Source organism: Parambassis ranga, chromosome 1, assembly GCF_900634625.1.
Source record: "Parambassis ranga chromosome 1, fParRan2.1, whole genome shotgun sequence".
Lineage (NCBI taxonomy): Eukaryota > Metazoa > Chordata > Actinopteri > Ambassidae > Parambassis > Parambassis ranga.
The window spans coordinates 5,970,636-5,987,307 of NC_041022.1; the positions used below are offsets into that span (position 1 = coordinate 5,970,636).

General features: G+C 42.1%; 3 protein-coding genes across 4 annotated transcripts; 1 reads left to right on the forward strand and 2 right to left on the reverse strand.

Moving 5' to 3' along the window:
- Positions 1 to 165: 165 nt before the first annotated feature.
- Positions 166 to 6,370, reverse strand: afmid (arylformamidase). Of its 2 annotated transcripts, none has more exons than XM_028416339.1 (11): positions 6,116 to 6,370; positions 4,655 to 4,745; positions 3,769 to 3,873; positions 3,644 to 3,692; positions 3,474 to 3,559; positions 3,330 to 3,402; positions 3,147 to 3,244; positions 2,975 to 3,053; positions 1,954 to 2,089; positions 1,699 to 1,803; positions 166 to 982 (listed from the first exon to the last, which is right to left on the reverse strand). In XM_028416339.1, exons 1-11 carry the CDS (start codon positions 6,251 to 6,253, stop codon positions 953 to 955), a joined length of 990 nt encoding a protein of 329 aa, XP_028272140.1. In that variant the 5' UTR covers positions 6,254 to 6,370; the 3' UTR covers positions 166 to 952. The 2 variants fall into 2 exon arrangements, with proteins under 2 accessions (XP_028272140.1, XP_028272151.1); XM_028416350.1 differs by lacking the exon at positions 6,116 to 6,370 and adding an exon at positions 5,091 to 6,054.
- A 447-nt stretch (positions 6,371 to 6,817) lies between these two features.
- tk1 (thymidine kinase 1, soluble) lies at positions 6,818 to 9,807 on the forward strand. Its single transcript, XM_028406367.1, has 7 exons — positions 6,818 to 7,006; positions 7,180 to 7,211; positions 7,616 to 7,729; positions 8,154 to 8,247; positions 8,359 to 8,448; positions 8,640 to 8,759; positions 9,134 to 9,807. Exons 1-7 carry the CDS (start codon positions 6,941 to 6,943, stop codon positions 9,311 to 9,313), a joined length of 696 nt encoding a protein of 231 aa, XP_028262168.1. The 5' UTR covers positions 6,818 to 6,940; the 3' UTR covers positions 9,314 to 9,807.
- Positions 9,808 to 9,903: 96 nt separating this feature from the next.
- syngr2b (synaptogyrin 2b) lies at positions 9,904 to 16,608 on the reverse strand. The gene is made up of 4 exons (XM_028406355.1): positions 16,378 to 16,608; positions 13,494 to 13,731; positions 12,233 to 12,369; positions 9,904 to 11,734 (listed from the first exon to the last, which is right to left on the reverse strand). The coding sequence occupies exons 1-4, from the start codon at positions 16,486 to 16,488 to the stop codon at positions 11,474 to 11,476; spliced, it is 747 nt and encodes a 248-aa protein (XP_028262156.1). The 5' UTR covers positions 16,489 to 16,608; the 3' UTR covers positions 9,904 to 11,473.
- Between the last annotated feature and the right edge of the window lie 64 nt (positions 16,609 to 16,672).

The following is a 16,672-nucleotide window of genomic DNA, read 5'->3' on the forward strand; positions in this document are numbered from 1 at the left end:
TTGTTTAAAGAGCATAGTACAGCTCCAGCCTTGTGTTAATATTCTACTGTAAACACAGTGGACCATTTGTGTGAGCCAGCTGTGCGACAGTATGCTACTTGTTATTACCAACACACACACTCTCACTGTAATGATCATACACACACATGAATAACTGTCAACACATTCATTGTCAAATATAAATATTTATTTGATTGTTCTTTATAATCTACAGTAACAATTCAGACTTCAAACATCATGTAAACAATCATGTAAACAATTAAGTGAGATCCAATAATTGTGGCAGTATATTATATTTATTTTTTAAATAGCTCTATTTAAATATTAGTATTTGTCAAGTCAACAATATTAGGTTCAAATAAAAAGTGCATATATGTATAATTATGAGGATATGCTACAGTTCTCTGTGTAAAATACCAGCTTTGTGGAAGTTACGATAAAAAAACCTACATTCAGTTTGTACATGATATCTTGTTCTTGTTGTACTTGCAGACTTTAAAAAAAAAAAAGTGGTGCAGACACTGTTGTCACAAGAGGGGGAAATAAACACAGACAGACCCACCCACTTACAAAACACTGGAGATATGCCAAAACTAACAATCAACTCAATGTTAAACATGTGATGTAACCCTGTTTCCTGACAGTAACATTGGTTATGTAATCTTGTGTCATTTGCTACATCTTTGAATGTTTTTGTTTAGGCACGCGATGTTTTCCTCAGATGCTAATGTGGCTGGACATACACAAAGTTTATTCAGGTCTTTGTTGACGGCAGTAGCTACACAGTTCATTATAAATAATGAAGCAGTAAACGATTTTCCAAATGGACAGACGGTTTACATGACATTACCTGAAACAATGCATATTTGATTAGTGTTGGTGCATGCTGACTCTTCTCAGAGGTGTATGGTGATACTGAGGTATGTTCAAATTTAATGATGCATCAGACTCCTCAGCTTTTTCCCATCATCTTCAAGAGAAGCTACAGAGAGAAAGAGAGAGAGAGAGAGCAGGAATTAAACTGAAACAGCTGTCCGGTCTTACAAACTCACTACACATCATAAATGTGTTGAATACTGTTGTTTGTTAATCACTGTGTGCTGCACACTACACCAATCAGCCACAACAATAAAACCACTGACAAGAGAAGAGAATTGAATGGATGTTCTCATTAATATGGGTATTTGGCAATTGGTTCTTGAACTTTAAAGCAGCAAAAATGAGCAAGAGAGAGTGTGTTGCCTCGGGTCTACAGTGATTAGCACTATAGACTGTATATAACACATACAACTACTTAACACCTGCACATGTGTGCTAAAGAGAATCCCGGTGCAGCAGCTACATCTTTACTTGTATGACTTTAAGCTTAAAATTCTGTAAATGATCAGATACAAAGACCAAAACATTTTTGCACCAAACCACAGACATGTTTGTTTCACTTGTAAAGTTGGACATTTATAGGGATTGACTTAGAATCCAGCCACAAGGCCATCTGAGGAGCTTCACTTATTACCACTTCCTTATACACTTTATTGCTCTGTCCTGAAGGTGTTACTAATAAGTTGCCCAAGGATAGACGATCAGACGATCTGGTCTTTTCTGTCACCTACCTATGCCACACTGATAGGATCGAGCAGGTGGTTTTGATGTTGTGGCTGAAACCTTTTTTTCATTTTTACATTTTTCTGGGTGTTTTACCTTCGTTAGGTGATACTCCCCATCCACCAGCTGCTCGATAATACTGAAGTGGTCTGTGTTCGCCACATCCTCCATGGTCACATTCAGCCCTGATGCCTTTAAAGTCTGAAAGTCCAGAAGAAAGAAGAGGCAGTGATGGATAAAACGGTGTGTGAATAAATGTATCATACAAGCCATTAGAGCAGACACTATCTCTAAACACAATGAAGACTTTGTAGACAGCAGCCATCAGTCGTCTTTTCAGTCATCACTGACTTTGAAGTATTCTTCTGACTGCTTGCGAAACTCTGGTGAGTCGTTCTCAGCGACGGCCACCACAATCTGGCAGCTGGAGGAGGAGAGCTTCAGCTGAGGGACCAGCTTACTCGGGCTGTTTCTCACCGCCACCTCCCTGCCAACAGCAAACAGACAGAGCAGTGAGGCACTGACTGGCACGACACAGAGGACAATCACACAGACACACACACAAGGACGCTTATATGCATGGATTCTCCTTACACAGCAGCAAAACACTTGTATACACAATGCTCTCTACATTACAGAGACTGAAGACAAACTAGCAACAGCAGCTCCAAGGCCACAGAAACAATGGATTATAGAGAGTAATCAGGTTGTTGAATGAAACTGCATAATACTTTGATATATTGTGAAAGTCTGAGATTATCTGATGAGTGATAATGAGATTATAGTCCAATCCCTCCAAAACACTCCACAATTCAACACTCTAATGACAAACAATCATTTATTAAATGCATTTTCACTGCTGCCTACAACCACTGTAAATTCAGTGGAAGATTCCACTCTGTCAGCTGTGACTAACTTAGCCTTATGCCAAGTTTACCCTTTCAGTTTCTCAGTTCATGCTGATCCATAGCTCGCATGAGAGGACACACAGGGACGAATAACACCAAGTCTGTAGTGAACTCTAGTGCGATTGCTGTGTTAAGTCACTGAAGTATGAATGCAGCACAAAACAAACTAAGACGTACAAAATGCAACTCAAAAATGGAGGATTTGAGACCACAGAAATACTGCTGTGCTCTAACATGAGAATAACCACACAGCAAACAGGGAGGAGGAAAATAAAAAACTGTCCAATCAGCTGTTGGCTTTATCTGTATGTCTTCTGTTGATTCAACATTAAAAATGTAATCACTGAACAAAGAGTTCAGTGATTACATTTTTGAAGTATGAGTGTGAGCAGACAAACAAACATGGCGTCAGTCATGCTGTCACAATGCATTTCTGAGCCTGTTCGTGTAGTCATTGTACCTACTCTGTCATCTTCAGCGGCTCATTGACGTAGGTGGACAGGATGGGCAGGAGGTCATATATGCCACTGACAAGGAAAGCACCTGGAAGACCATTAAGAGAACATATGAAGCCACATCAGCTCTGCCACATATATATCTTAAAATTGTATTTCTAATAATTGTTTACTGTTTCACCTTTGATCTGAGGAGTGATGCTGTACTGCGACCAATCAGTGGAGAGCACCATCGCAGCCAAGTGAGCTCCAGCAGAGTGACCGCACAGGTACAGACCGCTGAGGGAGAGACCAACAATCCAGCTTATTAAAAATAATTTATGATGCAAATGGGGGTAATATGTGGGGAAAGAGTCTTTGTTACCTGATGTGAGAATACTGCTGAATGACAGACACAACACTCCTGCGTACCTGTGACACCATCAGGTCCATGTTACCTGAAAAAGGAAGTGGAAGTCAAACATCTGTCGGCTTCATCATGTACAGACTCAGAAATAAATGATTCTACCTTTTGGGGCGATGTCGTAACCGACGGCAACCACCACAACACCTTTATCAACGAGCGGAACAGCCATGAATCCAGACTCCTCCTTGCTGTATATGTACAAAACAACAAAATAAAAACCATGAAAAAGAAATGTGCCCTGAAGTGACTCCACACAGGGATAAACACTGTACCTGAGGAACTGCCAGTAGCCTCCATGGAGGTAAATAACAAGGTGGACATCTGAAAGAGCAACAAAGAGACCAGTTATAATCATGTCAGCTTCCTGTAGCATGGATGTGTGGAATTATATCCATACCCAAAGAGTTGGTTTGAGGTATGTAAACATCTAGTTTCTCTCCATCTCCTTCGCCATACGGCACATTGAGTAAAGTCTGAGCCAGACCACGAGCTCGCTCCGTACCTGAGAGACACACAGCATGACATCACAATAAGAGGTGGCTGATAACTTTGTGTCCTAACGTCCTAAGGTTTTTCCTTCAGCATCCTCCTACATTTAAAAACTCGACCTCCAAAATGATGCAAGAAAAATCAACCACTTGGGGAACAGATGCAAATCATTATGAGCTAGATATAACATCCCTGTAGCTCAGTTCCATTAAAATGACCCAGTGAAAAAGTAGGCATGGCAGGTGCTACACTAAGTGGAATGCAGCCATTATGACACAACCTGTTTTTTTTCCTGCTATGACAAGTCAAGCTGTGCACTATAAACAAGCTCTATGTGATAACATCTCCTTATCTGTAATGAATTTAGATTAGATTAGTATTTACTGTGCATTCCCTGTTAATGGATTTAATAAATTGTTTGCCAAGATGTGAGGCAAATTGTCAGGTTTTTCTAATCAATATATACCTTAACACAGCCTATATAGGTACTCAATAGAATAAGAGATTATAATCTTGTAGATTAGGAGTCTTTGCACAGCTCGGTAAAGGCTGCTGTCACTGTGAGTCTAATCGGCACTGCCTCAGAAACACAGGGGGGAGTGAGTACCATACAGAGGCAGCCTCTCTGTCACATAATACAGGCATTAAAAGTCCGATCTTATAATAAGGACACCTGTGTCTCCGTGGATCGCTGCTGCTGCTGCTGCCGGCCTGTCTGTCGTGTTCCGCCCCACAGCACGTTTCTGTGTTTCTAAAAAAAATCAGTGTGCGTCTACCTCCAAAATCAAACCGACCTTCCTTTAGAGCCTTCACGTGGGCCTTGATCACGTCGTCTGCAGACATCCTGTGGGACCACCTGCTGGGGGAAAACTGCCGCTCGAGCTCCTGGTGCACACAGAGACGCCTGTCAGCCGCGCGGCCATGAAAGCTCAAAAACCAACCACGATCAGCTGATAAACAGCGGCCACGCGACAAACAGCGCCCCCTGCCGCCGCAGGGCGAGAGTGCCACCGGTTTACAGCCAGGTCGTTCGAAATAATCAAAAATAATAATTAAAATAGTCACTTAACAATGGAATATATCAAATTTAAACAGCAGTAAATATATAAAATCCACCCTGGGATAAATAAAGTATTTCTGAGTCTGAACTTATAGGATGGTGCGGTCCTAATAGTTCAGCTCCACCAGTCTGACAGTGATAATGCCAGAAAAAGGAAAACACAGACTTACCTCTTTGTTCATTTCAGTCCAGTTCATCGTGTTTCCCTAAAGTGTATCTACTGACAGAACAATCCAGCCACTACGTGCTGCTCAGTAGCTACTGCAGGATTGAACTTTAATCTGACCACCCGTCACCCATGAAAAGTAAACACCACAGCCATGTGCTGCATACATGGCAGGTCACTTCCCTTTCCTCACTTGATCAACTATGTGACTAACTAATAATGTTACAGCAGAGCAGCAACAATAGGAAGTTAAAGTTTTGATAGAAAGACAAATGCTCCTGTTTGTGAATGTGTAACTGCAGTGTTTATGACTGACATGAGTTCTGTGTGTCAGTTAGTTTGTGCTGTAAATGTGTCATTTCAAGAACTAAAGTAGGCTCTAACTTCATACTTTGTAGTATTTCACCTAAAGCTCAATTCCTAAATCAACTTGTGTTTGAATCTGACCTGATGTAAGTTTAGACAGATATACTTTATTATTATACGGTTGCCTTGAAGGTCAAAACAACATATTGTGTAATAACAATTCAGTATTTTATTCTGTTATCAACACATTCATTCATTCTTTTTGTATTCATTCATTTTTTTATTTGAGCTTTTCCTGATTTGTTTCTCCTGTAGGTGTCTAATAAAGGATCGTCTGATCTTATTTCTGCATACATTACATGTATGTCCTTTTTTCAAAATATTCCTGTGGTGTGCCTCGGTGAGATGTCTTGTGGAGATCGGTAGCTAATTGGCAAGCTATCGGGGATAGCCATTAGGATGATGGCCGATCATGAACCAACTTTTCAAGTCAAAGGGAGTGAGGCGGCTGAATACTTTCGCCGCTCTAGAAGGATGCCACCATACGGTCTTATTGATTTGTTTATGCTACATCAAAATATTACCCTTAGCTAGCAGCTAACTAGACAGCTTGAGAAACATTCACGTGTGTTAATGTCTCCAAAAAGTTAGCCTACACCGGATTATGGCTGCACTTTACTAAATGATCAATCATACCGTGTATTTTACACAAGCTCAACGTACCTGAGTCGCGCTGACACAGCCGGCTTGATGTGGGCAGCAGCAGCACGTTATGAAAAAGATAAATATAAGAAGCATCGGTAAATTGATTCCTCCCGATTCCTCAGCCAAACTCAAGCTCTCCCGGGAGTCCCGGCCCATGGTTTACCCATCAAAAACCAACAGGTTTTATTGGGCGTTCAGGGGGAAAACACTGCTACAGGTTATCAAACTCGTGCAGGAACCAGCTGAGTAGAAACGTTACACTATCGTCAGAAACTGACGTGTTGTCCTTACCCTTTGTGTTTTCTGACCTTTCAGGGCCACCGTATTATTATTATTACCAAATAATTCCACAGCAGAGCACAAGTGTAAATAATATGGCTTCATTCCATTTAGTTGTTTTAACATGCTGGCCAACAGAGCTATCAGTTTTTTTGGCAGCATCTGTGCTTTGCGGCACATAATCAAAGTCTTTTTATTCAATGCTGGTTATATCTCACCTTATTATTAGGTTCTATGTTATTTTCCCTCCTAAAAACAAAACACAGCGCCCCTCACGCACCCCATCGTTTGTGACGCAACGCGCACTGATTCGTCAGTTTTGCGCATGCGCTCTATGTTGTCTCATGGAAAGAACGCTGTTTGGCTTAAAGCGACACGTGACTCGGCGCCTATTGGTGGAGCTATTGATAAAGCCGCTGGCAGCCACAGATAAAGTAGAAGAAGACGCGCCAGATTCGACTTTTCCTCTGAATGTAGTGCCAATGGGACAATAGCTTAAACAAGAGTAAACACATCTTTTATTTATTTAACTGTATAAATTTAACTGTAGCATCTTTAAACAAAATGGAGTGCATGGATTTTCCGAGAGTTTGGCCAAATTCACCGAGGAAAGCACGGGGACAAATCCAGGTTCGTGTCCAAATGATACCCTGAACTAAAGAAATGCAACAGTCGTAGTTAAACCAAGCATATTGTTAGCTAATGTTTGTTTTACATCTGAGCTGATGCTGTACGTGACGTTACTAATATTCCACATATTTACGCCGCAGTTGTCTTAACAGAACTTTTGTTCTTGGTCGTAGGTCATCTTTGGACCTATGTTTTCAGGAAAAAGGTGAGTTAATCAACCACGAACACACAAATAACATTGTTTTAAGCAACGTAGCTAGTATATTCATTCATGTTTTGTGTTTGAAGCAATGTCAAAACAACAGTTTCCGCCCAGACTTCACCATCCCGCCAAATTCTGCTTTGTTTATCCAGCTGACATCCGTAGAAACGGTCATATGTTGTACAAATATCATTGGTACAAAGTTGGATTCATAATAGGAAATGTATATAAACACATAATGTTTTTGGACCACTTCAGGCTTTTGTGTAATTGATTGTTTTTATGCAAAACTTAAATTCTCCATACCATTACATTGTGTCTGTGTGTACATTACAGTTCTCCATACTGAGTGTAAATACACATGTTGATCCAGCTGACGTTTGAAATCTTTTTATTTTATTTTACAGCACTGAATTGATGAGAAGAGTGCGCCGCTTCCAGATTGCCCAGTACAAATGCTTGGTGATCAAATATGCCAAAGACACACGTTATTCTGACACTGGCATGGCCACACATGACAAGTAAGCATCCTGTCTCTGTTTACACTTTGTGCTATTGCTATGTAATTACATTTAAATGCAATTTTACAGCATTTACAAATGCAGCATGAGCTGGAAGGAGTTCAAAACATAATACTAAGTAGTAACAGTAAAGGGGGACAGTAAACGAGCACAGAAGGAAACTGTATAAAAACAAACACACTAGACAGATCCGAACATGACCTGCTTTTGAAAATGAGCAGGCAGGGGTGAAGCTGATTTTTATAAATGTGAGCCTACATGTTTGAACAAAAGCTGACCCCTGCTGGTGAGTCATGTATTCTTTTAAAATGAACAGGAAGTATTTCAGGTACATTTTAAACATCTTTAGGATCGTAGATGAAGAACTGTGGCAATGCATTTGCAGTTAAAAAAACATTTTTTTTCTCTTTACTCTGTCATTTAGAAATACAATGGAAGCTGTACCTGCCAACTGTCTGGGAGATGTCCGGTCAGTGGCTCTGGAAGTCTGCGTCATTGGAATTGATGAAGGACAGTTTGTAAGTTCATTTTTTTATCTAGTTACTTCGTGTGCCACCAGTTCAGGTGTTTATGTCAACATGTGTGTGAAGAAAATCTTTACTAACCGAAGTTTGCTTTTTGCAACTTAGTTTCCAGACACAGTGGAGTTTTGTGAGGAGATGGCTAATTTGGGAAAGACGGTAATCGTAGCTGCTTTGGATGGAACGTTCCAGAGAAAGGTGAGTATTTCTCCACAAGAGAAACACAGTCAGAACACACATATAATAAAATGTCCAAGACAAAGAGGAACTGTGCACAATCTGCATGAGCAGCACAAGCACAGTGTCTATTCTGTCCTTGTAATGTGATTAAACCTCATTCTGTGGTAACTAATTGACTTGTTTTTCTGCTGTTCTGTGCATTCTTGTAGCCTTTTGGAAACATCCTGAACCTCATCCCTCTAGCAGAGAGTGTGGTGAAGCTGCACGCTGTCTGCATGCAGTGTTACAAAGAAGCTGCCTACACTAAGAGGATAGGAGCAGAAAAGGAGGTGAGGAGGAAGAGAACATACTACGAACACAGTTATGGTTAAGCTGGTGCTGATGAAACAGAGCTGGACAAATAAACCAACACTACTGTTCATTATGTGCAGTTAATCCCTATAAATCTTTGCAGAATATGTCGGCAAGGGTTAAGGTTTTGATACTGGTGTTCAAGTAATATTGACTGATCATGTTTAGGCATGCATTACATGCAGGAAACTGAAAAGTCTGTGTGGACAGCAATAGAGGCAGAGCACTTTGTCCTATGTTGAACAGAACATTGTCACAGAAAGCCAGGCAGTCCTGGCTCAGTTATCAGTGTACCCGATTGAAGCCCGACCCATGTTTAGCAGATGATCAATAAAACTTGTTTTTGTCTTAGGTGGAAGTGATCGGCGGAGCTGACAAGTATCAGGCTGTGTGCAGAAAGTGTTACGGAGGTCTGATGGCGGATAAAGAGAACCGTTCTCCCTTCAGGAATCAAACTCCACTACAGACCATCACAGGAAAACTCCAAGACTCAGGAGCTCAAAGGAAGCTTTTCTCCTCTCTGCACCTCTGACGACAAAAATAAGACTTGAATGAATTGTGTGTCTGTGTGTGAAAGGTTAAGGTTTTATGTGTAATAATTTGTAATTTTTTATTGTCTGATTATTTTTTAAGGGGATTTTTTTTTGCCTTCAAAAGAAAAATCACTTGGACAAGTTTAACTTGATCTGTGTTGGTGTGATCAAGTTATACTTGAACTAACCTTCACTATAAACAATCGACTGCTATAGGTTATATTATTATTAACTTTTTTTTGGTGTTTGTTTTGGTGTCTTATCTGTATTTTCTTCTGTAAGGGATTAATTTGTGTCATCAAAGGAAGAAATATATTGCAGGTTAACAATCAGACAGTAAAATTAATTTTAAAAACACAGGATCTAATTTCTTCCTTCTGTCAGAGACAGTCCGTTGTAAATGTTAACTGCACAAACCGTTTGAACTGTAATCCAATGCTCTCACGCCTAATGGACGACCAAAATAACCAGTTTAACTCCTGGCAGGCTCCACGGCCGTGTGCAGCGAGCTGGCAGGTTGGAGTAGGAAACTTGTGTCATCTGTACACTTAAAAATAAAACCTAAAAACTACGGCCGTGCATAAATAGATCGAATATCCAGTGATTTTTATTCTATAAACAAAAGGTCTCAAGTAAATCACAGCTGGGCTTCAGTCACCATGACAACAAATTACGACCAACAAAAAAAATGAAAGAAATTTTACAATATGAAAAACAAATGAAGTGAAGCAGTTTTTATGAAACATTGACGCAGGCACTGCAAGTCATTCTAGTCTCCTCACCTCACAGCTAAAATGTACATTAATCCAACAAAATGTTAACTTGAAGCAAAAACAAAGTAAGTGTGGGAAACAACTGACTTTAAATAAACAGAAAAAAATTTAGAATTAAGTTGATCAAGCAGGAAGAAAATAAGTAAAAAATCACTGAAGCATAGCAGTGAGAACAGCTGTACCCCACAGCTGTTACATCTTCCTCCCCAAAACCCCCTCAAACCTGAACTTTCTCTCACTGAAGCCTGAATGACAAAGTGACAGCGCTGTTCTTCATATATTTGGCATTGCGTTTAGCAAACATCACCCCATTCAGCATACACCCCCCCCACACACACACCACAACCTTGGAACAATACGCCAAAAACTGACGTCAGTGTCATCTGACCTGCAGCAGCTGACATGTTAAACTGACAAACACATTACTGCAAAGCAACAAGGCCAAAACTGTCTTTGCAGCGTCAGGTGCTAATCTGCAATCTATACTGACACAAGTACTGTATTCTAATATTAATACACTGAGAGGCCTGTAAACAGCAGATAAACATGAGCGTTGAGAAATGTTCACCAAGATGGAGGAAGTGTGAGGCCGCAGACTGAAGAGGAAGCCCTGCTGCTTGCTGTTAATTAGTTACTCTTATGTAGGCGTGAGGACACACTCAGTGGATAAACCTGTTCAATAAGTGCATAGTTATCTACATGCTCCTCCCTCCGGGTTTATCAGAATGTTAGCTACGAGTTTAAAGGGCACACAATGACTGTCTAACATTTGGCACGTCACCCAGTTTTACCAGTCTGCTGTTGTCAGACTTTAGGATATGGTTAGGCTAAATGGTGATTTCAACACAGGCTCAATACATTTGGCTTTATAATGGTCGACGCCCATTTCAATTTTAAATGAATTCATCATAATCTGTTGATATATCATCATGATTTATGAGCTGAAAAAGGAAAAATCTGCCACACAAAATAAGAAAAAGAGGCACATACGAACATAAAAAGGCACTTCTGAGTAGTGAATTGTATGTGCAGATGCAAATCCTCAGGTTCCAACAGAGTGGAGACAAACACCTGGCCTCTCCCACTCTTATTATGTGTCATGTGACCTTCAGGGAGTTCTACCTCTCCCCCGCAGGATTGGCCCATTTGAGGTAAAAGTTGCACACAGGTCTAAAGTCAGATTACCCAACCATCAGCACTAATCTCAGCAGACAGCCTGATGTCTTGTGATGATCTGATCTCGTAAACAGCAGTGTCCCTCATTTCTACCTTAAGGCTGCACTGAATCAATGTAAAACCACATCAATATGATATAGCTGTGTATCTGTGCAGTCAGTCCATGAAACAGATGACCTGGAACACCACCTCTTCCACCTCCCTTTTGTCTCAGTAGTTGGGCGGTTGGTAGCCGGCGTCTCCCTGCGGCTGCATGTCGGGCACGCTGCTGGGATAGCCTGTGTACGTGGTGGGATTGTAGGTGGTGGGGTTGTAGGAGGTGGGAGTGTAGGGGGTGGGGGCATAGGAGGTGGGGGCGTAAGTCGGAGGGTAAGGGGTGTGGTGATCCGGGGGTGGATCTGTGTAGGTAGGGATGGCAACATCGTTTACGCCACGGCGGAATCGACCCAGGGCGAAGTAGGTCAGGATTCCCTGCATGATGAGATAAAAATGTTAAGATCTTTCTAGCAGGAAATCAATTTTGTTTGTTTTCCTCTCAGTGCTGGTGAGTAAACACGGGTGAGTTGCTTCATGTGCATCCAAAGCAGCTCAAAAATGAAGCAAACTGCTGCCGTTCCTCCACTGGCCACTAGAGCGGGGCCACTGTGCTTTGGCTCAATTGTTTTAACCAGCAGAAATCTGAACACAAACAAAATACAATGCTCTGTGCTGCTTAACACAATCCACAATTTAGATTTTGTGTCTAACGGCATGAAATTAAGCAGCTTTAAAGGAAATGTTTTAGATGTTTATGAAAAGGACTTTAATCTAAGTATGGTCAGATCGTGTTGGACGACCACAAGCAAACTCCAAGGATGATGTGGTACTAAACAAAGACCATCTCTTCACACAGGTCTCAATAAGGTCCCTACCTGAGTGTAATGACTGTGGCCCACACACAACACTAAAGACAGTGGGATTCATGCTCACCCAGGTGGCGATGGAGAAGAACGAGAAGGCGATAGTGGCCCGTGCCGCGTCCTCAGGGATACCCCTGACATCACTGGTGCGATTCCACTGACTGGCCAGCACGCAGAAACACACAAACCAGAGGAAACTCCACGCCCCTAAAAAAACACACAAAAACACACACACACACCTCACAGCATGGAACAACAGTAAAACAGCTGCAAAAACTCTGATATGAAAAGTAAACTTCCTAACAGCAGAATTAAAAGAGCTCCACTGTTACTGTCTGCCGAACTGAATGCAGGCTGTTTGTTCCTACGAACACGTCTTTGTTTCCTTAAAGAATGGCTGACTGTGAGCTGCGCTGCGCACAGCTGACGATTGTTTACTTTCATCAGGATCTGTGAGGTCATCCTTCACCCTCCACCCCCACTGCTCACTCATCATTTTCTCTGTGCAATGATGAATAATACTTTATGTCAGGGGAACAGAAAGCGGTCTGTCCTCCATTACACCAACATGCAGAAACTTTATGTAGGAATTCACATGAGAAACTCAAAGAGAGGAGGAGAGATTTCATACTGCAGCTAATAAAGACACGTTAGCATCTACTGTAATCAAAAGGACCATTTTAAATATCTGAAAAAAAATCTGAATCAGCTTCGGCCATCCTGCAGCTATCAAGCTCCTTTAACATGCATGGTGAAGTAAAGAGGTGGGCCAATGAATTCCAACATAGCTGAGAGAGTCTGGATAACATCAATACGCTGAATTCAGCAGCCCACGTCTTCACTGTTGTGCAAGAAGGAGCATCATCCTCCAGTGTTATACCATGAGCCACCACATTTACAGAGGCAGACAACAGGAGACTGATGTGTTACAATTTTCCAACAGCTGTATGACTCTATTATAATATTTAATCTAGTAGGTAAAACATACCTGCAATGGCCGAAAACATTGATTTTGTTTGCATAGACCAGCTTGAAAAAGGAATTTGACTGAAACTTTACAGCCTTGAACTCCTTGATGAAATGAAAACAGGCTAAGCAGCTGACAGTCTGAAAATATCAGCTTAACACACGCCTCCACATGCAGCCTATGAGGGATATAACGTACAATATGCCATCTAATCCTCAGAGTCTTTAACTGCACTACTATTTTTAATGAATGATTTGTAAACGATGTTTTTCAGCATCAACCCACAAACAATGACAACAGTTCGATCCACTAACAATAAACATTGATTACAGCTGCATCAAAGTCCTTATAAAGTCCCGCTCACCTGAGAATCCCAGGTCGGCCATGACAGCGTACTTCCTTTCCTGTGCATTGCTCATGAAAGGCAAGTAAACGTCCAGCACCAGGAAGCCAACGCACGCCAGGAAGCCGATCACCCCGATGGCAACAGCATACTGACAGGTCGAGTCACTCTGGTTGAAGATGCACTTTGCCTCAGCGCTGTGGGCAGAGTTGATGTAGCCCTCTGTTGTGATCGACGCAAACACCACGATGGCAAACACCTACGATGAAGCAGAAAAGAAGACGATGGCCATGAAGAACAAGTGTGTTTTTATTGTTTAAATGATTTGTAAAGGATCAAGAACAGCTAAAAAGCTAAAAGCAGCCAATTCTCAAACATCCTGAGTTTCTTGAGCACACCATTTTTAAGAGTGCTCAGGTGGACCCTGCTCTGAAATTAATTAGAATGGGGGAAAATTAGCAGCAGAAGGCCAGACTCCACCTCTGTTTTTAATACAGTGATTGATTCACACAGTCACAACATGACCTGTTGCTGACTGTTGTGCTCGTCTGCTGCCTGGTTCCTCCGAGTGTCCCGTGGTTGGCTGCTATGTGCTCTGATTACCCACCTAACCATGTGACCTACTTCTGAGTGCAGCTGCCTGCCATGTGATTCCAGAGATGCCACCAGCTCCCTAACAACACTCAATAATGAGATATGGGAGGACAGGAGGACAGAGAGGGACTGTTTAACAGGAGAGGAGGAGGAGGAGGAGGAGGAGAGGCCACAAAATCCTGCCGGTGAAACCAGACTAACGGTACAGAAAGTGAGTGTTTAGGGAAGCGAGCACATGGGGAGTTCCAAAACACAAGACAGGGACTTTCAGAGGAGAAGATGGATTTCTATGTACACAAACTAAAAAGCTTTTTGTGGGACAGATGTCACCAAAAAGTACCACATCTCCATGCTGTCAGTTAGGAACAGAAATTTGATCATTTGTAAACAACTAAAAACTATGCATATGAGGCTTGACCAATACTTTGGTAGGTTGATGCAATCAGTCAATATTAGCCAATCACACATATGTTGGATTATATTTGCCAAATACAGACCAACATAACTGCAAACTGGGTAAACAAACTGACTTGTTTCACTGATGTTTTGTTTTTGTCATGTGTCTCGCCTGCAGTGAAACACACACTGACATCTGTGGTTACAGTGCGTTTTACCCGACATGAGTAAACAGGACGCTACAGCTATGTTTTTCTAACTGTGCTTAAGGCGGTGCTAACTTAACAATGTGTGAGAGCTGCACAGGAGAAGGGGTTAATCGAACACATTGGCCCATGTGTCATTTTTACACCAATCAGAGCTGCAGCTGATAAACACCTGTGACTACTGCTGACTCAGCCAGTTTTAACTTGCATGTAGCACACAGGGTTAAAATGTACAACGTAGGCTAAGAAAACTGCTGCCTATGGACACAGGTCCTGACAGCCCGCTCACATGGTGCTACACACACACACTCACACACCAGTTTGGGGGTTTCCAGGTTGGAATACTACGTCTAATGTGTGTGCATTTGTATTTCACAGACAATCTGGCAACATGTGTAATATGTGACAATCTCTTTGAGTGTTGGCAGCTACAATCATTATTGTATTAGCTATTTCGACAACACCACGTGATGAATATACATTTTGTTTACACACCAAAACGACCAGAATTGTCTTCCACATCTTTGCACTGTGGGCCTTAACATACCCATAACAAAGAGCCACTGTTTACAGACTTTTTCCTTGTTCCTGTCACAGGTGAAGTGCATTATGGGGCCTGTAGGCAGGTTTACAAACCAAACAATCCTCCCTTTTGTGGTGTAGGTGCTGGCTTATTAAAGTAAGATTAAACTCATCTGAGACACACGGTGACCTAACCAGAATAAATCGGAGATGGGTTGAGCAAAGCTGCACCAAGTGTGTGTGTGTGTGTGTGTGAGATCAGTGGCACACATTGACCAAGAGTTGGGTCAGCAGGGGAGAGGTATCACCTTACCTGCCCATTAGCCCCTGTTTACCAGTGACACACACACACAAACACACACACATAATCTCTGTCACAGTTTCCCAAACACATGCACACAACAGTAACAACCAAGGGCACATTCTGTCCTCACTGAATATGCAGCACTACCCAGCTTAATGTGTGTACTCTGCCTTTGTCTGCAGCTCATCCGGCATTCGCTGGAAGACTAACAAACAACTTGACTGACAAAACACATGACAGTTAAGTGAGGTTAGATTCATTCTACCAAGGAGATATTCAAGGACACATAAAAACAGTTAAATCCTCCAGCCTCACCAACTGCCCCTCAGGTTGGGACTATACTGTATTTTATTTCTTCAACAGTCTCAGTGAGGTGATTTTGGACTTTGCCCGTTAGTGTCCCAACCTAATCTATCACAGATTTGTTTCTGTGATAGATTCGCCTAGCAACAGGTGATCAGGGGTGTCCCAGAACTTTCCCCAGAGCATGACTTCCTCTTTCTGTACAAGCACAAGAAACTCTTCTCCAATCTACTTCAAAAAATGACATCTGGTGCATTTTTACAGCCTGTTTTTTGATTGGTATTGTGGTTCCGGAAGTGAAGAGGTCTTTTGTCCTCTGACAGCAGCAGTGGTGACCTGCGCTGTCACCAAGCTCCTGTCATCATGCAGCAACTGCAGGAAACACGAAGCCCTGTGAAGACGCACCACAGAGCAGCCTGTTGTTCCGCCCAACACAAATGAAAATAAAACCAGTCTCCACACAGACCAGCTCACCTGCTCATGGTACAGACTGAATATTCACCCTGTGTGATTGGAAAGTCTGTAGCTACCTGCACTTTAAAAATAAAAACTTAAAAATGCAGCTCCTCGGTGCACTCACCCAGCTGAGCAGGCGCACGATGGTTTGCGGTTGTCGGACAAACTTGAAGAAGTCGAAGCCTCCTCCTGCGAGCGCAGCCCCGTACGCACTTGTACCGCCGGTCTCCTCCATGTCTCCCCTTCTTCAGTTGTGTACTTCAAACCACCGACCTAACAGCACCGTCGCCCAGTTTACACTAAAGTAAAAGTAATAACTGCTGCCACCTCCTGCTGCGCCGTTTCACCGAGGTCGAGTCGGTTACGCACGCAGCTGCGCGCTCGGAGGGGCGGAGCTGAGCCGTCAACAGGAAAGATGA